The sequence below is a fragment of the Sphaeramia orbicularis genome, chromosome 1, assembly GCF_902148855.1.
Source record: "Sphaeramia orbicularis chromosome 1, fSphaOr1.1, whole genome shotgun sequence".
NCBI classification, from domain to species: Eukaryota; Metazoa; Chordata; class Actinopteri; order Kurtiformes; family Apogonidae; genus Sphaeramia; species Sphaeramia orbicularis.
The window spans coordinates 36,520,428-36,538,091 of NC_043957.1; the positions used below are offsets into that span (position 1 = coordinate 36,520,428).

A 17,664-nucleotide genomic window follows, 5' to 3' on the forward strand; every position below is an offset into this window, starting at 1 on the left:
AAAGGCAAAAGTGTGTCACAATAATTCAACATTTTTGCAAACAAAAACAATACAGACTATATGTGTAAAAATCATAAATAAGGATAAAGTTTTGTGCATCCCCGCCCCAACCGACCGTTGTCTTGAGAAAAAAAAAAATAAAAAAAACTAAACACAACAAATAAACAAAACAATGGCAGTTACAGCGGTGACAATAACATGCAATTGATATACTTTACAGCATTGATCTGCATCTCCCCAAAACTACAAACCCCATCTAACCCCAGACCCTCCCAGACCCCAATACAATCCTTAAATATTTGTCAGCTCATTCAACACATAACTCTTGCTCTCTCTTTCATTTTTTTCTCTCGTTGTTAGGGTGAACTAGCTGAAGGCGGTGATGTTAATCACACAGGGAGGGGGCTCGGAAAATAAAAAACAAACAAAAAAAAAAAAAACACCCCAAAAATAATCCTCTCATACTGTTGCTAAGTCCAGTTCGCACGTATGTCTGTGTATGTACAGAAGTCTTTTCTCTCCCCGTCAAAGCAAGCTGACATGGATTGAATGACTGCATAGTGAAAATGATATTTGGTTTACTTACAGATGGGGTTACAATACACACACGCACACACACGCCTCCTCTCGGTTGCCGAGACGCAGCGCAGGTACACACTAAGAACTAGCTTTATTCTGTTTTTACACACTGCTGGTCTGGCCTTGCACCGGACAAGCTAATATACAGATAAAGCCGCTGTTGGCAGTAGCCAGCATTGTTGTGTTGGATGGGATGACTTTATACATTTGGTGTGTGTGTGTAGTTTAGTGATTGGATGTTTGTTTCCTCAACATGCACACACACACGCCGACAGACATTTTGTTTCAATCGGATACACACCTAGACCTGATCAGGTTTGTTTCACAGAGGTGAAGTGTGGCACCGTCACCCAATCAGGTGTTTGGAAATGCACACAATATCAACAGAGCGAATGTGTGCGTGTGTTTGTTAAAAAAGACAAAAAAAACCCAAAAAAACATACAACAGCTTAATACATAAAAGTTTGACAGTGGGAGACTGGGTCTAGCTTCGTGCTTTGAGCTGAGACATACACACAGAGCCAAAGTTTGACAGTGCACATAGTAGTGAGAGGTGGGTTTCATTCGCTGATTTGTTTTTTTCTGCACCATTTCTGCACCACCTCAGGCTGTGCTGGTGGATCAGTACAGCTGACGGATGCTAAAGCACCAGATCAGGGTTTATATCTACAAGAGGAGGCTGAGCAGTGGGGTCAGACCCCAGGTGACAAACAACGGTGGGAATTTGATGTGATAAACCGTGGCTTCAATTTAAACTCCAGCTCAAGATTAAAATCTGACAAAGGCTGAGCTAACGGAGCGGGGCGGCTCGCCATCGCATCTACTCAGGGGCCCGTGTCACAAAAACATCTCATCCCTATTTGGGCTCGATATTAAAGTATAATGAAGTGTCCTCCCTTTCAGCTGGACCAGATCGTAGCTACCTGAAGTGAAGAAGATTAAATTTAAGAATCAGATTCAAAGTATGTTTACAACCATTTGTAAGTCTTACACTGGCGACATTACCAGGATTATCACTAAGATTTACCACAACATGTAGAGGGAGATGTAGAGGGAGAAAAAGGCATTAAGAGCTCAAGAGGTCTGAGGAAAGATGCATTGTGGGATGTGAAGGATTAATTGTTTTTGGAGCTTATTTCAAACTACATCAGTGGAAACTGGTTGTGCGGTGAACTGACAACACATCCAGGGTGTAGCCCACCTACAGCCCATACCCCTCCAAGGGATTAAAGGTTTGGAAAATGGATGAATGAAAACCTGCCCTTTGAGAAGACCTGACTATTACATCATTATCACTTCCATTTTATGCTTGTTAAATGGTGTATGGTCACTTTCCGGAGTTGCATTAACCTGGTAAACCCTGTATGCATTTTTGTTCAATGTCATCTTATGTACTTTACTCGTGGCTCTGATTATGTCGATGTGCTGACTACTTGTTTTTACTTCACGTCTCATGTGATAAACATCTATGAAAGAAGACAATCCATATTAACCAATAACAGATACACTTTACAGGACTGCAGTATAAGATTTAAGGCGATCTTTCAGTAGTAGTGTATTGTAGAATTCCTAATTGTGTTTTCCTTAGTGTATAATCATGTGTAACTACAAACCTGTTTGTTTATTGAGCTTAATTTGAGCCTGTCATATCCTCAGAGGGAATGGTTCCAGTGGCCAACACTGGCTCTTTAGTATGGATTTCTGTATTCAAATGTTTGCCACTGCAGGCTCTGTTCAACACTAGGGAATCTTTCCTTTAACTCAACTTGCTTTGTGACACGGGTTCTTGGTTAGTTTGACTGAGCAGGACAGACCGGCTCCGTTTATTGCTTAGCTGTGGCTGTGTGTTAGTGCACCAGTCTCCCTCTGTACAGTATATGACACACACACACAGGCACTGCAACACTACAGCGCCCCCCCTACACCCCTCTCCTACTAGCTATAGAGAGATTTCATATATATCGTAGCTGAGAGTAATCAATTATAAAGTCAATAACAACAGTCATAACAATAACAACAATGCTCTTTCGTATTTCTGTCGAGTCGTGGACACCTTTGGTGTGAACTGTCAAGGTTGTCAAGCTTGCAGGTGACCTGGACACATGGAGGGATGGATGGACAGAGCAAAGGATGGATGTGACAAAAAAGCATCTGGACAGACAGACATCCGCTGTGATCTTATCTACACTGTACAGAGTTGTAGTGTGATAATGTGATACAAGTGATTAACTACTTCCATTACACATAAAACACATTTGAGGTGAGGTGTGTTTATAATTTGTGAGTTAGTACATTTTGTGTGTTCTTCACCTCCCTGCACTTTCTCTTCTATTCCATCTTCACATCCCTCACTTGCTTTTGCCTTCAGACTTATGTATTTGGTAACACGTGTAGACATTGCATTATTTCAGTTATTTGGCTTAAAAGGAAAAAAAATAAAATAAAATATTTGTCCTTTGGGGAAAAGAAGTGACAGCAGCGTCTAAAGCAATATAAAGTAGCAGCAGTGGCAATGTAAATAAATAACATAGTTTGAACAGAACAATTAACATCAACACAAACGCTAATTCACTTGCTAAAATCAGAACTGATAGGTCGGTAAAACACCATGAAAGCTTTTTACAAGAACCACTTCTCCTCAAAGCATGGCAGTCCTGTGAAACCTTCCCTTTTCCTCACACATGAACTTCCTTTTGTCCACACTAACTCCAGTCTGTTTGACTTTTCTGAATCTTCCCATCCTACTTTCTCATTTCTGCTCAACTTCTTTCTCGCCTCACACAGTCCTCTCCACTCTTTTTCATGTCATTTCCACTCATCTTTTCTTCCATCTTTACAACATACCTTGGTCGCCCACACTCTTGACACTTAACATTTTCCCCCTTTCTTGGCTCGCCACTCCTCAGGTCTCTGTGTCTAGCGGTGATTTGGTTTGGTGCGTGATGGAGTGTGGGAGGTTTGAGTCTGTACATCTAGCAGGCTTTGGCTGTGACCCTGCAAGAGGGGGGGCAGTGCTACCAGTCTCCTACACTACATCTGCACAAAGCTGTTTGACACACCCACCACAGTTTGTTGGGATCATAAAGACACACTCAAGGTCATTTTGTTGAACTTAAAGATCAGGGGTCTCAAATTCATCCAGACGTGGGAACAGGGTGTTAAGTCTCAATAGAGAATCACACCTTGAACTTGACAGGTTTTGAATGCTGTTTCACACATTTAGCTAACTGATAATGGCTTTCTTACAAGACAGGACATATTAAACTACCCCTGTTCTATCGAAAACCAGGACCACTGTTGTGTTTACCAAATTCTGCTGCAGGTGCTAAATTCTGAAGAAAAAAGCCAATTATGCAAAGGATGGAACAAGTGACTTATTTGCAGTTGTGAGACCCCTGATCCAGGTCCTAAAAACATAGTCGGGACATCTTTGTGTTTTCTTAATGTCTTAACGGAGCAGATCTAAATCTCAGCCTCCACTGACAATGAACTACATACTGCCTTTGGTCTGTACCAGTGGAGCCATACATGACACAGACTGAGAGGTGGACCAGAGAAGAGGTAGACAAAGAGTGTGAAGTAAAGAAATGCTCCACAGGTAAAAGGATCTAATCCATTTCAGTTCTTTGTACAAGTTTCCGTTCTTTGTCTTCTCCATGAAAGATAACACAATGCTCCCATTTTTGCTTCCAAACATTCTGTCAAATCGTCCAACTATTCCACCACACGAGTACAACCGCCCTGGTCGGCTTTCTTTTACTTTCTTTGCCTTTCACTCCCATTACTTTTTCCTAATCAGAATAGCCTCCATCACTTACAACATTCTGCAGTAAGTCACTCTGACCAAAAAAAAAAAAACATACAACATCAATGTCTTTCTACTAAACTAATTTTTTTGTAAATCATTTTCATTCAGTTTTTCCAATTATGCAGCTTCTGAATAAAATAATGGATATTCTAAACACAATTCATAAGCAAATTAATGAGTTATAATCTTTAAAGATAAAAATGAAGCACAGTCGGCAGATTAAACCATTCTTGTGTGTGTTAGAGCCGTAGTGTGAAGGTGAATAACCAACAAACAAAAAACATATTCCTGCTTAGAAATAAATTAAACAAATCAGTGACTGTGTCTTGACTTGTACACACTCACACAGACAGACAGACAGACAGACAGACAGACAGACACACACACACACACACACACCATGATACAGCCTGAGAATGTGTGATAGTAGAAACACCTGAATCATAGAATCATAATTGCACAGGACATTTTGTGTCTTTTCATAACATTTATGTACAAGTGAGATCCATGTTTGCTAATGTAGTAGATGATTTGTTCCAGTGTGTAGTGACTACTCTGTTTGACCAATCCAGCGGCTTGGATCAATGCTGCACACAGACATGTAGCTGAAAGATTCATGATAAGTGGTGGAAATGTAGAAACAAGACATAGACGATCTGAAAGTGTGACGAAACATACAAGGGTGTGAATGAGTGAGGCTAACAACAGTGCACATATTCCTCTGTTGCTTCCATCCCATGTCTGCCTGTCCAGATTCAACACACCTCTCAACAGAACCACCTATGTCATCCATCCATCCATCAGTCCGTTACTCCATCTGTGCAGTCGGAGTCCTCCATTGAGTCTCCGCCTCTCCCTCCTCTGTGGGCTCCTAAGGTTCTCCGGTGGACAGATGGACATGTGGGCTGGGTCTAACGGTAGGCTTAGCTGCTAACGCTGGGCTAGACTAGGACAGACATAGCTAAGTCTGGGCTTGGCAAGGCTAAAGCTAGGCTAGACTAGCGTACGGCTAAGCTAAGCCAGGCTGGGCTGGGCGATGCTAGGCTACCTACTGAAGAGTGAGTGGAGCTGGTGCTGGTGGCTGTAACACTGGCTGCTGCGAGGCGACTCGGTGCGATCCATCACAGCCTGGAACCAACCGGCCACGTCCACGTCCAGCACCTCGTAACGCCGGATGAAACTATGCTCCTGGATGAGGGAGACACACGAAACCATAAAGTTACAGGGAGACATTTTAGGCTTTACTTGACAAGAAGCAAATTCTGGCGAATCTAACAATATTTAATACTCATTTAGAGTGAACACGTACGAGAAGCTGGTGGTATTTTGGCCTTTTTCTGTGATCCTTTGTGAGGCTGTGGGAAAAACATACGGCAATATATGGATTTGCAAGATGAATGTAGGGTTTCCTTTTATACGACCATAGTTCATGGGTATGCCACTCACCAGTCTTTGACGAAGGACTGGAAGTCGAGGGAGAAGCCCATGCTGAGAGGCAGCAGCGGAGGATCTTCCTGCAGTACTTTGGTCAGGACCTCAAAGTCTGTCTTACAGTTTTTGTAGGGAAACTGTCCTGTGGCCAGCTCCACCTGTAAGACCAAGACCTGCTCATATCTGATCGTGCTGCTTGTAAACGCAGAGGAAAAATGTAACTGTACAAACACTTTCACTCTTAAACTGCAAAGATGGTAGTAGGTCTGCTATGGCTCGGAGTTAACATTTAACCACACTGCCTCACTGTTATCTTGCGTCATATTGTAATCAAGATTTCTGTCAGTTTTGGGAACTTCAGTGTAAGAGAAGACCTCTGTAAGACCATTATGAATGACTTTGCCCAATAGGTTCAACAGGCTTAGGCCAAGCACTGCAATGTGGTGTTCATGCCAGATCTTGTTGAACTTGCACTTTCACATATAAGATGAAAGTAACAGTAACAGAAACCATTTAAATTTATCACTTCTAGAAGTAGCTACAGTGGTGTCCAAAATTATTAGAACGCCTGACAGATCTGAAAATATTGGCCCATTTTTTTTTGCCTCCAAAACATAATTTAATTTCCTAATGTTCATGAAACATGCAAATGGTTGTTCTGAGTACAACAAATACCAAATGAAGCGAACACCCACTTTTAACTTAAATATTTCCTTAATGAGTAGGACAGGCCTTGTACATTCAACAGAACCACACAGCTGTGTCCTAAGACTCACCATCACAATCAGTTTAACCACAATCACACCCGACAAGGACACACACAGAAGGATTGTGTGACACTGTGGGTGAAAGAGGGCCAAGTTGTTTTTTGTAGGAAAATGAGCTATATCTCCTTATGATGCCTCTATTATATGGGTTATAAAGTATATTGATGATTTCTCATAATTCAGTCCACCACTGTATTTTTGATGAGATGTCCAGTTAGCCCTCACACAACATCATGAAACCCTAGCTGAGTGAGTGCTGATAAATTCTGACTGGGCTCCATAATTTGCATTAGTACTTTTCGGTTCTATTGCAGTGTGATCAATATAAATATTTCCCAAAAAGTTATTTAAAGGAGTAACTGTAACTGATCCAATCTTTTTTGTAAGACTTGTCAAAGCTTGCTAAATGCAGCAGACAAAAGCAATTGTTCATTAAAAATTATAACATGAGACAATGTTTTACCAGAGAGATGCCGAGGCTCCACACGTCTGCTCGGATGTCATAGTCAGGTTTAGTGGGGTCTGGAGGGTCTATTCTCTCTGGCTACAAGAGCACAAAAACATAAACACTGTTGAATGTCTGACAGGTCCTGCTTCTACTCCTTCAATATCCAATAATTCTGTGGGGTTAATGTCTATAGGCGACAGACAGCGATAACATGTGTCCGTCACTACTACTGTTTTGTGTGCGGGGGTTTGGACTCACCGCCATGTAGGCAGCACAGCCAGCGCTGCGGGTCTTTGCCTTGGAGTCAACGAGGCGTCCGCTGATGCCAAAGTCACAGAGTTTAATCTGACCTTTAGCGTCCAGGAGGATGTTGGAAGGTTTGACGTCCCGGTGGATGACACCATGTTTCTCTTTTAGGTACAACAACGCCTTTACTATCTGAAATGGGACACAACGAAGAAGAGGGTAAGAAGTAAATAATTCAGTGAGGTAAGTTTACATCTGTTTTTATCCCCACTTACTGCCACTGTCATTTTTCCTAGGATTCTCTCTGGAATGGGGCCCTGAATTCTCTTCTTTAGCTTCTCAGCACATGTTCCCATCAGCTCCATGGCAATGAATACATCCGTCTGTACAGGAAAATACAACTTTTACTAGTTCACTTCAAGACAAAAGAGCAAGATTAGATGTTGATATGACGACAAACTTCATACTGTAGTGTTCAAAGAAACAGCAGAAACTGTTCAGAGAACTTGAAATGTAAAGCTGTTCATCTACTTGTGCCGGTGTCAATTGATTCTTTTCCCTCTTGGAAATAAATCATGTCTTTTTTATTAAGTACTTATGTCTTGAATTTTTTATTTTCTTTTACTTGACATTACTGTGACTGATGGCCAGCCCTGAATGATTTTCCAAATTTTACTTCAATGTAAATAAATCAATGGACTACAACTGTTCTGTTAATTTGCTGTCTTTCATGTGTTTTGGCAAACTCACGTTGGTAACTATGGCGCCGTAACACTGGATAATGTATGGGCAGTCGTGACTCTTCAGCACCACGTCCAGGTCCATAAGGATTCTCTTGTTCTCATCTTTGTTTCCTGTTCTGCGCATTTGCTAGAGACACACACCGGAAAAGTTTAAGAGTTGTGTAAGTTGTTACAAAAGACGAACCGTTTGGAGCCATCACATGCTGGGAGCGCATTTATATAAACAAACCATTTACAATACAAAGACTCCTGTGGTGAGCAGACTAGCTGGCTAATTGTTAAACAGCCTGGATGACAATAATTAAGTCATCTCTTAAGTAAGAGGTTGGTACATGGGGTTATTACTGCCACTGTGTTGTTACACTACAACAGACAAAACAGAAAAAGGAAAAACTAGTATGCTGTAACGCTACGAGAGCTGTAAAGAGTATCGACTTCCTCTTGCATTTTAATAATTTTGTCATGTTTCTTCTTCATTTTATTACTTTAAACTTTTTTCCTATTGAAATTAAGAACCTCTTTTACAGGGGAGTCCAGGCCAAGATAGGCAGGAGCAAATACAAACCACAGTTACAAGATTACGCAAATAACAAATGCATTTAAAAATAAATCAATAAGTAATAATGTCATAAGAAGATTAAGAAAAACAAATGCAAGAACTCTGAGTCGGGATTTAAAAGCGTCCAATGAAATTAACTCTGTTAGTTTCCAGTCTTTCTGCAGCACATTCCGTGCATAAGGTGCAGAGTGAACAAAAGCCCTTTACCCAGTTCTGTACAGGCATATAGCACAGAAAACAACAAATGATCATTTGTATGGAGAAGATAAGTATCAGAATTTCTCTGTGCAATTATTGCACAAATGTAGAAAGGCTGGATGTCAAATATTGTCTTGTATAAAAACATGTACCAATGGCTGATCCTTTTGGTGGTCAGAGCAGGTCATCCTACCCAGGAGTATAAATAATGAACATCATAAAAGCATGGTAGACAGTGTCAACCCTTCGAAGGCTTTGAGCAGAAGCATTTATGTACAGAAGAACTATACAATTCAGCACAGATAAAAAAAAAAGTTGCTGTGACAGGTCGCTTTTAAAGGTGCTAACTATTCTTTCGGAAGCCTCATCAACACAACCCCAGATATGATTTGAACACTTTCTTACTTTGACAGCGATGACGTGGCATGTCTTCTTGAAGCGCACTTTGAATACCTGTCCACAGGTGCCGCTGCCGATCTCCCCCTCACTGATCAGGTCTGTAACCTCAGCTGGATACCGCTGTGCACAGACAAAGATGAAAAGATGCTAAGAAAACACAACTTCAGAGAAAACTGATGAGATTTCTACTGTCTACAACTGAAACATAAACTCCCCCAGATAAAATTAATGAGGACAGACTGTTACTAAGCATATGTAAAGGCATCAGAAAATCCCTGTGGGTGTTAGAAATGTTTTGATGTGGAATAAGGCTGTTCCGTCGGGGCCGCATCAGAGTACAACGTCAGTCGGCAGATTAATCATTTCTCTGCTTCGATAAAAATCCAATCAGGGGTGACTGAGAAGCTGTGAGGGGTTTCTCATTGAGTGACAATGCGACAGCATCTGGGCTAATGAGAGAAAGTAGAAACCATTTGGCATAATGATGAGTCACACCCTCAAGCATCCTCCAAATTATGAATGACAACGTCAATCATAATGCATCACAGCACCGAACAATGAGCAGACAAATGACCAGTCAGTGTAAAACTGGACGAGGCCACACCATCGGCCTCTTACGGTCATCTAGGTAGACACGTAACTCTAACTTACAATCAGAGAAAAATATGCAGAGGAAGGCTGTTCTGTTCACAGACACTTAAAAGAAGTGGATTAACCTGACCTACACTATACCACAACAAGCTTTATATACTGTGAACACAGATGACGATATTTGGATGTTACAATGGTCAAACAGAGGAGTTATGTTAAAAGGAAAGTCTTTAACTCTTACTTCTTCTTACTATTACCACTAAATAAATGTTATTCCAATAATACTTTCTGGTTTCTAGTTTGTGCTGTATTTTTAGAATAGAACAGAATTTTAGGCTGCAATCTGTGTGACCATAACCTCTATTTAACTTCAGTCTCTGTTTAGTGAGTGATCAGGTATTTGGTACTGATAGCATTTTATATGTGAAACATATTAGTTATTAGTTACATCTTATGCGTAAAATAATGACACATAATTTTTTTTTAATCACAAAAAGGTCCCGTGGAAATGAAAATATTGTTGCTTTTCACATGCTGACAAAAATAACATTCACATATGTATAATACTTATGCAAAATGGTAAAATCACACACACTGATTATCAGTTTTTGAATTCCAGACATCAGCAACTGCACATTTTTTCGCATGCACAGCCTACCTGACCGTCGATCTTCAGATAACCCGTCTGTTTCATGATCTCTTGCAATTTCTGATCAATCTCTGCACTGTGAGGAAAGAAACACACACAAAGGCAGAGTGAGAAAGAATGTTAAAAAAAATCCCAATCAACAATGTGTGTTTTTAGGTTTACATGTAGCTGAAGTATGTGTACTAATAGCATCTGCACAGAGTCATGCTCTAACTCTTCGCATTGATCAGATAAACACCAGTGTGTGTCTGAAAATGCACATACTTCTCTAAGCTCTTCTGTAGGCCATATGGAGGTGTGGGCAGGGTGAGCATGTGTCGAGGGCGGCTGGGGTAGGGATGGTGCTGAGGCGAGCTCTCTGAAGACGAAGAGCGGCTGCCTCCATCGTTGGCCAGGGGCAGCTGGAGCGCTGAGGTGGAGGGATATGACACGTCAGTGACAGACACTAGACTGAAGGAGAGGACGGTGCCTTTCACACTAACACACCACAAGGTGTAAGATGTCCATGACAATTCATGCAATCACTAATTCTGTTATTTTAGTGATTCATTCAACAAAGACAGAGATGATATTAGTTTTTTGTGGTATTACATCATTAGATTTCCTCTCTACACTCTTCATCTTCAGATTTTTGTGCGCTCACTGAATTCAAGTTTCTGACAAGAAAACTATTTGATTTACAGCTCAATGAAAATGATTTCCCATGAGGCATCAAGAGAAAATGCCCTCAGAAAGGTCAAAGAGTTCTTTCTCTTATCTCAATTCTGCACAGCATTTTACCAGCATATAAATCCCCGCCCCCGGTAAAGGATTTGTTTTTGTTTCACTGATGTCCCACCCCAATATTAAAACAAACAGGACTGTTATTTCAGTGCAAGAGCAACACCATTCTGAGGCAAAGAGGCAGGACAGGGTTAGCCCACAGCTCAGGATGTACTGTATGCGGATATCACCTTATTCTTTTCAAAAAAAAATTTGGGTTTTATTTGAACTGCACTAGTCACTAGCTTTTTCCATTTCAAATAAAACTGTCCACGGCTGAAATCTTTGAGCAGTCTAACATTTAAATCAGCTGTGAACTAACTCAAAGCATTTCCACAACACACAGGAAAGCTGAGCATGATAGTCACCTTTAACCTTTTCCTCTTATAAATAAATTACATTCATTTGGAAATTTGGTTACAACCTGTTTGATCGTCTTATATTTGTGTCTTTGTTGAATCTATTTTTAAAGATATGGCCACGTTCCCAGATTTTTATTTTTGGTCCAGGTTTTATCGTAACCAATGGAACATAAGACTGGAGCTAGAAAAACAAAACCCAAAATCTAAAAAAAAAAAAAAAAACAGCTATGGGATCATGATGTTCCTAGACGAGCTCCCGATGGCTAATTTTTTTACATTTTGACTTAACATAAATTTTTCATTCATAGCTTTGTGACTGAAGGTGGCAAAACATTTCTAGCTGCTCTGATTCTCATTATTATTGTAGTTGTTGTAGCAGTTTGGCAGTTCCTCTGAGAGTGCCAGAGGGTGTTTGTATCCATGAGTCACCTGTGGATGGATCGGCCTATAAAAAGAGAATCAGTTAGTAGAGAGGGACGAGAGGTTAGTGTGGAGAGGAAGGAAGACTCAGGCAGTCTTTGGCACAGATCGCATCTCCATAATTCGGCTGGCTCCAGATGGACGGATTGGAGGATAAACGGGCAGGCAGAGCGAGGACGAGGGGAAACTCAGAAACACACATACTCGCAGGCACTGCTGCACCGCCTCCTGCTCAAACAGTGCCGCTGCAAAAAGGAAGGAGGAGGAGGGGATGCAAAAAGATAAATACTGGACAACATCAAACAGTCTGGTGTGAGAAACAGAGTGGAGAAATTCAGCCAAAACCGCACAGCACAGAATAAGCTGGAAATCAGACAGTCAGTCAGTCAGTCTTGGACAAGAAGGCGAGTCTTAAGTTGTCAAAGGGATGAAGGCATAGAAAGACAGAAGCCAAGAGTGTTCACAGCACTCCTGCAGATGGACCAGGGGGATGCTCAATTAGAGACTGTGTCAAACAAAAACACAACCCAAAACATCGTGCCGTGCACAGAAGCCACATGCACCGTGATTCTCTGCCTCCAGCAAAACGAGGGTTAATTATCTGACACACGTCCACACACTTACACCGTCAATATCAACACACACCAACACTGCCCTGCCACTGGCACAGACACATACAGACAAAGAGAGGAGTGGGGCTGGAAACATGGAGAGAGGATGTGATTTGAGCGGAGGTGCAAATAACTATGGGGCTGAAATATGAGCGCTGGCCAAGGACCAGTTTCAGAAACACAGATCAACGCTTTGAAACGTATTATTTAGTTGTAGAATAACCAAAAGTTAGTGAGAGACACAGTGCAAGAAAGCAAGAAACTGTGTCTGTGAGGGTGAAACAAAGTATGGGTCAAAAGTTTGGGAGCTTGAAATGAATTAAATTTACACAGACATGAGGTATGGTGATGTTCTGGTGCTATATGCTGCTTGTAGAGACCATTAATAATATAAAATAGGAACCAAATAATCATTTAAAAAACAGTAAATGCAAATTGTAACAGTACGGACAAATTATAGATATATAAAAATAAGCCAACTAAAATAGAAAAAAAAACAAAACAATTTTTAATACAAGTAGTGTGTCACTAAAAATGCACAATATTGACGAAATGGAAAGTGTTGCCAGTAGTTGCTTTTCCATTGGACATATGCACAAAACTTTACAAATATTTACTAAATGTCGAAAAAACAGAAGTGCGTAATGTCAGTTTTTCCATTAAATCACAAATGCGATGATTTGTATCGCGAGATGACTCAAGAGGTCATGCCATAAACATGACGACAAATGTAATTATCATGTTGATTTACAGATATATTCAAAATTATTAATTATTATTATTATTATTATTATTACATATTACCCCTCTATCCTGTACTAAATTAAAAAATGATTCAGTTTCCTGGTGTGTCCACACATACTGCACCATGTTTCTGTTAAAACTCTTCTTCTTTACTTATTGTAACATCTGTCAACATCCGTTTTTTTTTTGTTTTGTTTTGTTTTTTTATTCATGTGACTCTAGTTGCGAAAAAAGGTCTTTCCGTTGTAGTTTTGTGTGATATACCATTTGTGCTATGCCCGAAAACCACCTCTTGCCAGCGCAAAAACTTTAAATCAAAAAACAACAGTTTTGGCGAAATTGTCATTTTACATTAGGCAAATTTTTATGCGCAAGTTATATTCACGTAATTTGAGGGTCAATGGAAAAGTGACTACTGATGAATACAAGTAACCTGAGGCAAGAAAAGTTATATTGTACTTTATACTGATGACTGAAATGTTCTGATATTTGGGCCTACAAGATATATGGTTATTCTGTGTCAGTGAAACACAAGTACACTTTGTCAACTGGTGCTAACATAAATTACTGCATCCAATATCATAATGAAGATGATGTAATCACTGGTCAGTCTGGCTCAATACATCCCTATACTGGCTTTTACAGGCAGGTCTAAAATAAGTTACAGGGTAAGGTCAAGCAGTGACACGGTGTTCAATGGGCTCTAACTTTGTACACAGACAACCTATATCAATGTGTGTTACATATTTCAGTAGGTATTTGTAAGTACTTAAACATAGTAAGGATGATGGTTGCATAAAATAACATTTTTGACCAAAAATATTTTAAAATGTGCTCGGTAACATGCTTTCATCAAAATGTCACTGATTTTAACATGGTTTACGCCAAAGTGCTTAACATGCGGTTCCCGCAGGAAATTCAACTGAATTTGATGATGATGTGTTAAATAACATATTAAGCTACACTGATATCAAAATTTAGGAAAATATATTGGAAACTTTTAGACTCATTGACACAGAGTTAAAATAACATGGTTTCAATGGGTATAGTGACACAGTTTCAATTCTTGGTCCTTTTATGATGTAAGGACCAATGTGTCTAGAAAACAGGTCAAATATTTTTAATACAAGCATGTATTATACATCACAGTAATAAGATAATGAGTGCATACAGAATAGGATAAGAGAAACTTAGATTTTTGTCCTAGATGTGCATGTTCCCTTGAAATGACCCTACATCTTGTTTTTACTTAGTCTATTCTTTTTAGATAAAAAATTAAATCAACATTTTTAAAAACAATGTTTTTAACAGTGTTAAAAGGTCAAAAGTGAGGAAAGTTGGGGAGGTGAGAACCTAATAAAGGCTTTCGATACAGAGGAAGAAAACAGGATGCACAGGTGTCTGATATAATGGTGATAAAAAGAGGATGAGGGAAGGGAGCTGGGGGTGGGATGTGACATGGGGAAGGGGGTAGAAAGGTGCAGTGGCAGAGAGAGCGATGGATTGAATGATACCTGCACGCTGGGAAGGGGCTGGAGCAGGACTGAGTTGGATCACGATGACTAGACGGAGGAAAGAAAATATACACACACACGCACATTACTGCACTGTACCACTGAGGCAATCACACACACATTCACACAGGCACATAATTAAAATCAGAAAAAAAAAAACAAATAACTTGTTCTTGTTGACAGACACTACTTGTCACATATAAAGGTGTTGCGAATCCAGTTTTTCAACTGTCAACAAATCCTAACCGAAGCTGAAAACTATTATAATAATCACTTCTTAAATATTTCCAGAATTCCCTACACTGTCTGTGGCTCTTATCCAGAAACGTATGATATATACTGCTGAATGTAACCTGTAAAATGGCTAAGAAATACGGAGCATTGTTCCGTCTTTGTTTTTCTTTTTAAATAATCCAGACTATAATCAAACATATACATTTTGGTGCTCTAATGAGTGTTTAAGGCACCAGAATCTGATGTGTTTGTACCTACAGGTGATATGAAAAGGCACATATATATCATTCTTTTTAGGTTCTTTGTGATCAGTTTTAACAACCTGAACTCCTAACACAAGATAAATCATCAGTTCCTTTCAAACAGGTACAGGTAAATCTAAAAGTAAGTATAGGTTGCTGGTGGTTGCTGTAGAAATGGAGGTTGCAGGAAATGTTTATCTTGTTGGCTGATGTGCCCTTGCACAAGGCACTTTCTCCACCTTTTGCTTCCCGTACACCTGACGTGACAGCCCACTGCTCCTAGTAGGTCGTGTGTGTGGTCAGATCCTACATGTTTAGCTAGTGATGGGGTAAAAGCAGACAATCAATTTCAGTGTGTGTTGCATGTCCATATATACAATATAGGCTACTGACAAATAAAGATTATTAATAAATTAAAATTCTTACATTTTGCCAAACCATTAGAGCAAGTATGAAGTTTAAAAAACACTAGGTTCAGTGGTAGGGTTGAGACTTTGTTATGTGATAACTATGGACTTTCATGCAAAGGAAATGGACATACAGGTGCATAATTTAAAGAAATATAATGTTTGTGACAATTCAGAACTCACAAATTCAAGTTTAAGACTATGCAATAGTCTCTAAAGTCATAATAAGTGTAGAAAATCACAGTTAATATCTTTCACAAAAATTTAACAAACAGACAAATCTATCAATGCTCTCCTTTTACTGCAGGTTTACTGCATTCATTTAAATAATATAATATGATACCATATGTATTCCACTGATTCAGACCCACAGGTCCACATATATCCCTGCATTCCTAGTGTCTGAGTGTGTTACATACAGGTGTGATCAGGCTCTGTCTTCATTAACAGCCAGATCTTGTCACTGTTGATTCGAATTCATGTTCCTTGCTTTGCTAGGATTTGCTGACAGGAAAGTAAAGTACAGAATACCACCAACCTTCTCCCACAGTCCACTCTGTTACACTGTGACATTTTCCTTACCAGGAAAATGTAACTCCACAAAACATGTTGGAAAGAAGAGAGCATGATAAAGCAGGTGAGTGTTTCTGAACCTGATATGGACAGGACGGTGATCTATAGGAAAGAGTGCTCTGCAGCCTCTCGTCTCATAAATTACTGGAGTTACGAAATGCTGTCACATTGGAAGGACATGAGATTCGTTTCTTTTGATTTCTCCCACTGTGTTTTTCCTCGGTGGGTCGTGTTGTAGACTTCTCTGCTCTATTACAGTAGCTCAGTTTTCTGCTTCAGACGGGTTCAAGGGCCCAGCCCACACCAAAGTACCGACTCCACCGTAAACTGTGAAAGGTTTTACTCAGTGACTGGAAGGCCAGTTGTTACCGAAATTAAAAAAAAAAAAAAAAAAAAAGTCCAATTTACACGTTGACAGTTTAAGAATTGAGCTAGTTGACGTCTGCTGTACGCTAGCAAGAACAATCTGATAGCCTGCACGAATTAGCATGTCTACAGTCAAGGGTCAAAACTAGTAATAAAAACGCTTCCTGGCGAATAAATCAACACCATGTCACCGGTTAATGGACACATTAAAATGCGGATAAGCTGCGGATAAATGGCATGACCGTCTAATTTAATAAACTGACCCAAAACTGCATCACGCTGGGCCTGCCACCGACTATCACTCAAAGCGCTAGCCTGTTAGCCTAGCATGTTTGACAGGACAGGATCAAAACAGATCGGGGACTTCAGTGTCGGCGTATTATTTAATGACAGCGGTTCAGTTTTAAACAGTTAGGCTTGGTCACTGTAGATATAAGCTCACTTGTTGTGTGAACGACTTCACAATAAAACCAGCCGACGAAGCAGAGTCGGTGTTTGTTTATGTAGCTAGCCTGCTAGCTTGTAGTAGCTAAGAGCAGCACAACACCTCTGCTCCTTCCCTCCCTCCGCCTCTTCGATATTTCCCCCCCGCTATTCTGGCTGTTACCGACGCCCCGGTCCCCAACGGTGGACACTCACTTGGCCTGGGACGTGATCGCTGCGGACTCATGTCGATGTTGAGGTCGATTCTCCGGCGAGCTTCTTCATTTTCCTGCTTTAGTTTCTCCTCGATTCGCGAGAGTCTCTGTTCCAACGACGACATCTTGAAAAATTGAGCACCATGTAGTTCCCAGCAGAGCTCTCGACTCCCCTCTCTGGTCGGCAGCAGCACACGAACACACTGCGTGGACGGATACGCACGCACGGACACGTACACGGGCACACGCCAACGATTGGAGGACCAGGGCTGCAGCTAATAATTATTTTCATCACCAATTATCAGGGGGCCCGTGAAAAAAACACAACTTTAAGCATAACACTCCAATGCAAATCCTAAAATATAACACCTCA

General features: G+C 40.4%; 1 protein-coding gene across 2 annotated transcripts; it reads right to left on the reverse strand.

Moving 5' to 3' along the window:
• Positions 1–340: 340 nt before the first annotated feature.
• On the reverse strand, positions 341–17,436 carry map2k7 (mitogen-activated protein kinase kinase 7). Of its 2 annotated transcripts, XM_030136828.1 has the most exons (12): positions 17,293–17,436; positions 14,832–14,879; positions 10,683–10,827; positions 10,428–10,494; positions 9,185–9,298; positions 8,030–8,149; positions 7,555–7,662; positions 7,292–7,471; positions 7,049–7,129; positions 5,834–5,976; positions 5,697–5,742; positions 341–5,575 (listed from the first exon to the last, which is right to left on the reverse strand). In XM_030136828.1, the coding sequence occupies exons 1-12, from the start codon at positions 17,414–17,416 to the stop codon at positions 5,432–5,434; spliced, it is 1,320 nt and encodes a 439-aa protein (XP_029992688.1). In that variant the 5' UTR covers positions 17,417–17,436; the 3' UTR covers positions 341–5,431. The 2 variants fall into 2 exon arrangements, with proteins under 2 accessions (XP_029992688.1, XP_029992698.1); XM_030136838.1 differs by lacking the exon at positions 14,832–14,879.
• Positions 17,437–17,664: the final 228 nt, after the last annotated feature.

What these genes read in the sequence shown, in the direction of transcription:
- map2k7 (XM_030136828.1), bottom strand. Translation starts at nt 17,416, where the DNA reads ATGTCGTCGTTGGAACAGAGACTCTCGCGAATCGAGGAGAAACTAAAG. An exon ending in GCGATCACGTCCCAGGCCAA is followed by an intron (nt 14,880 to 17,292) that starts GTGAGTGTCCAC and finishes TCCTCCGTCTAG; the next exon opens with TCATCGTGATCCAACTCAGT. An exon ending in TAGGAAAAATGACAGTGGCA is followed by an intron (nt 7,472 to 7,554) that starts GTAAGTGGGGAT and finishes GTCCCATTTCAG; the next exon opens with ATAGTAAAGGCGTTGTTGTA.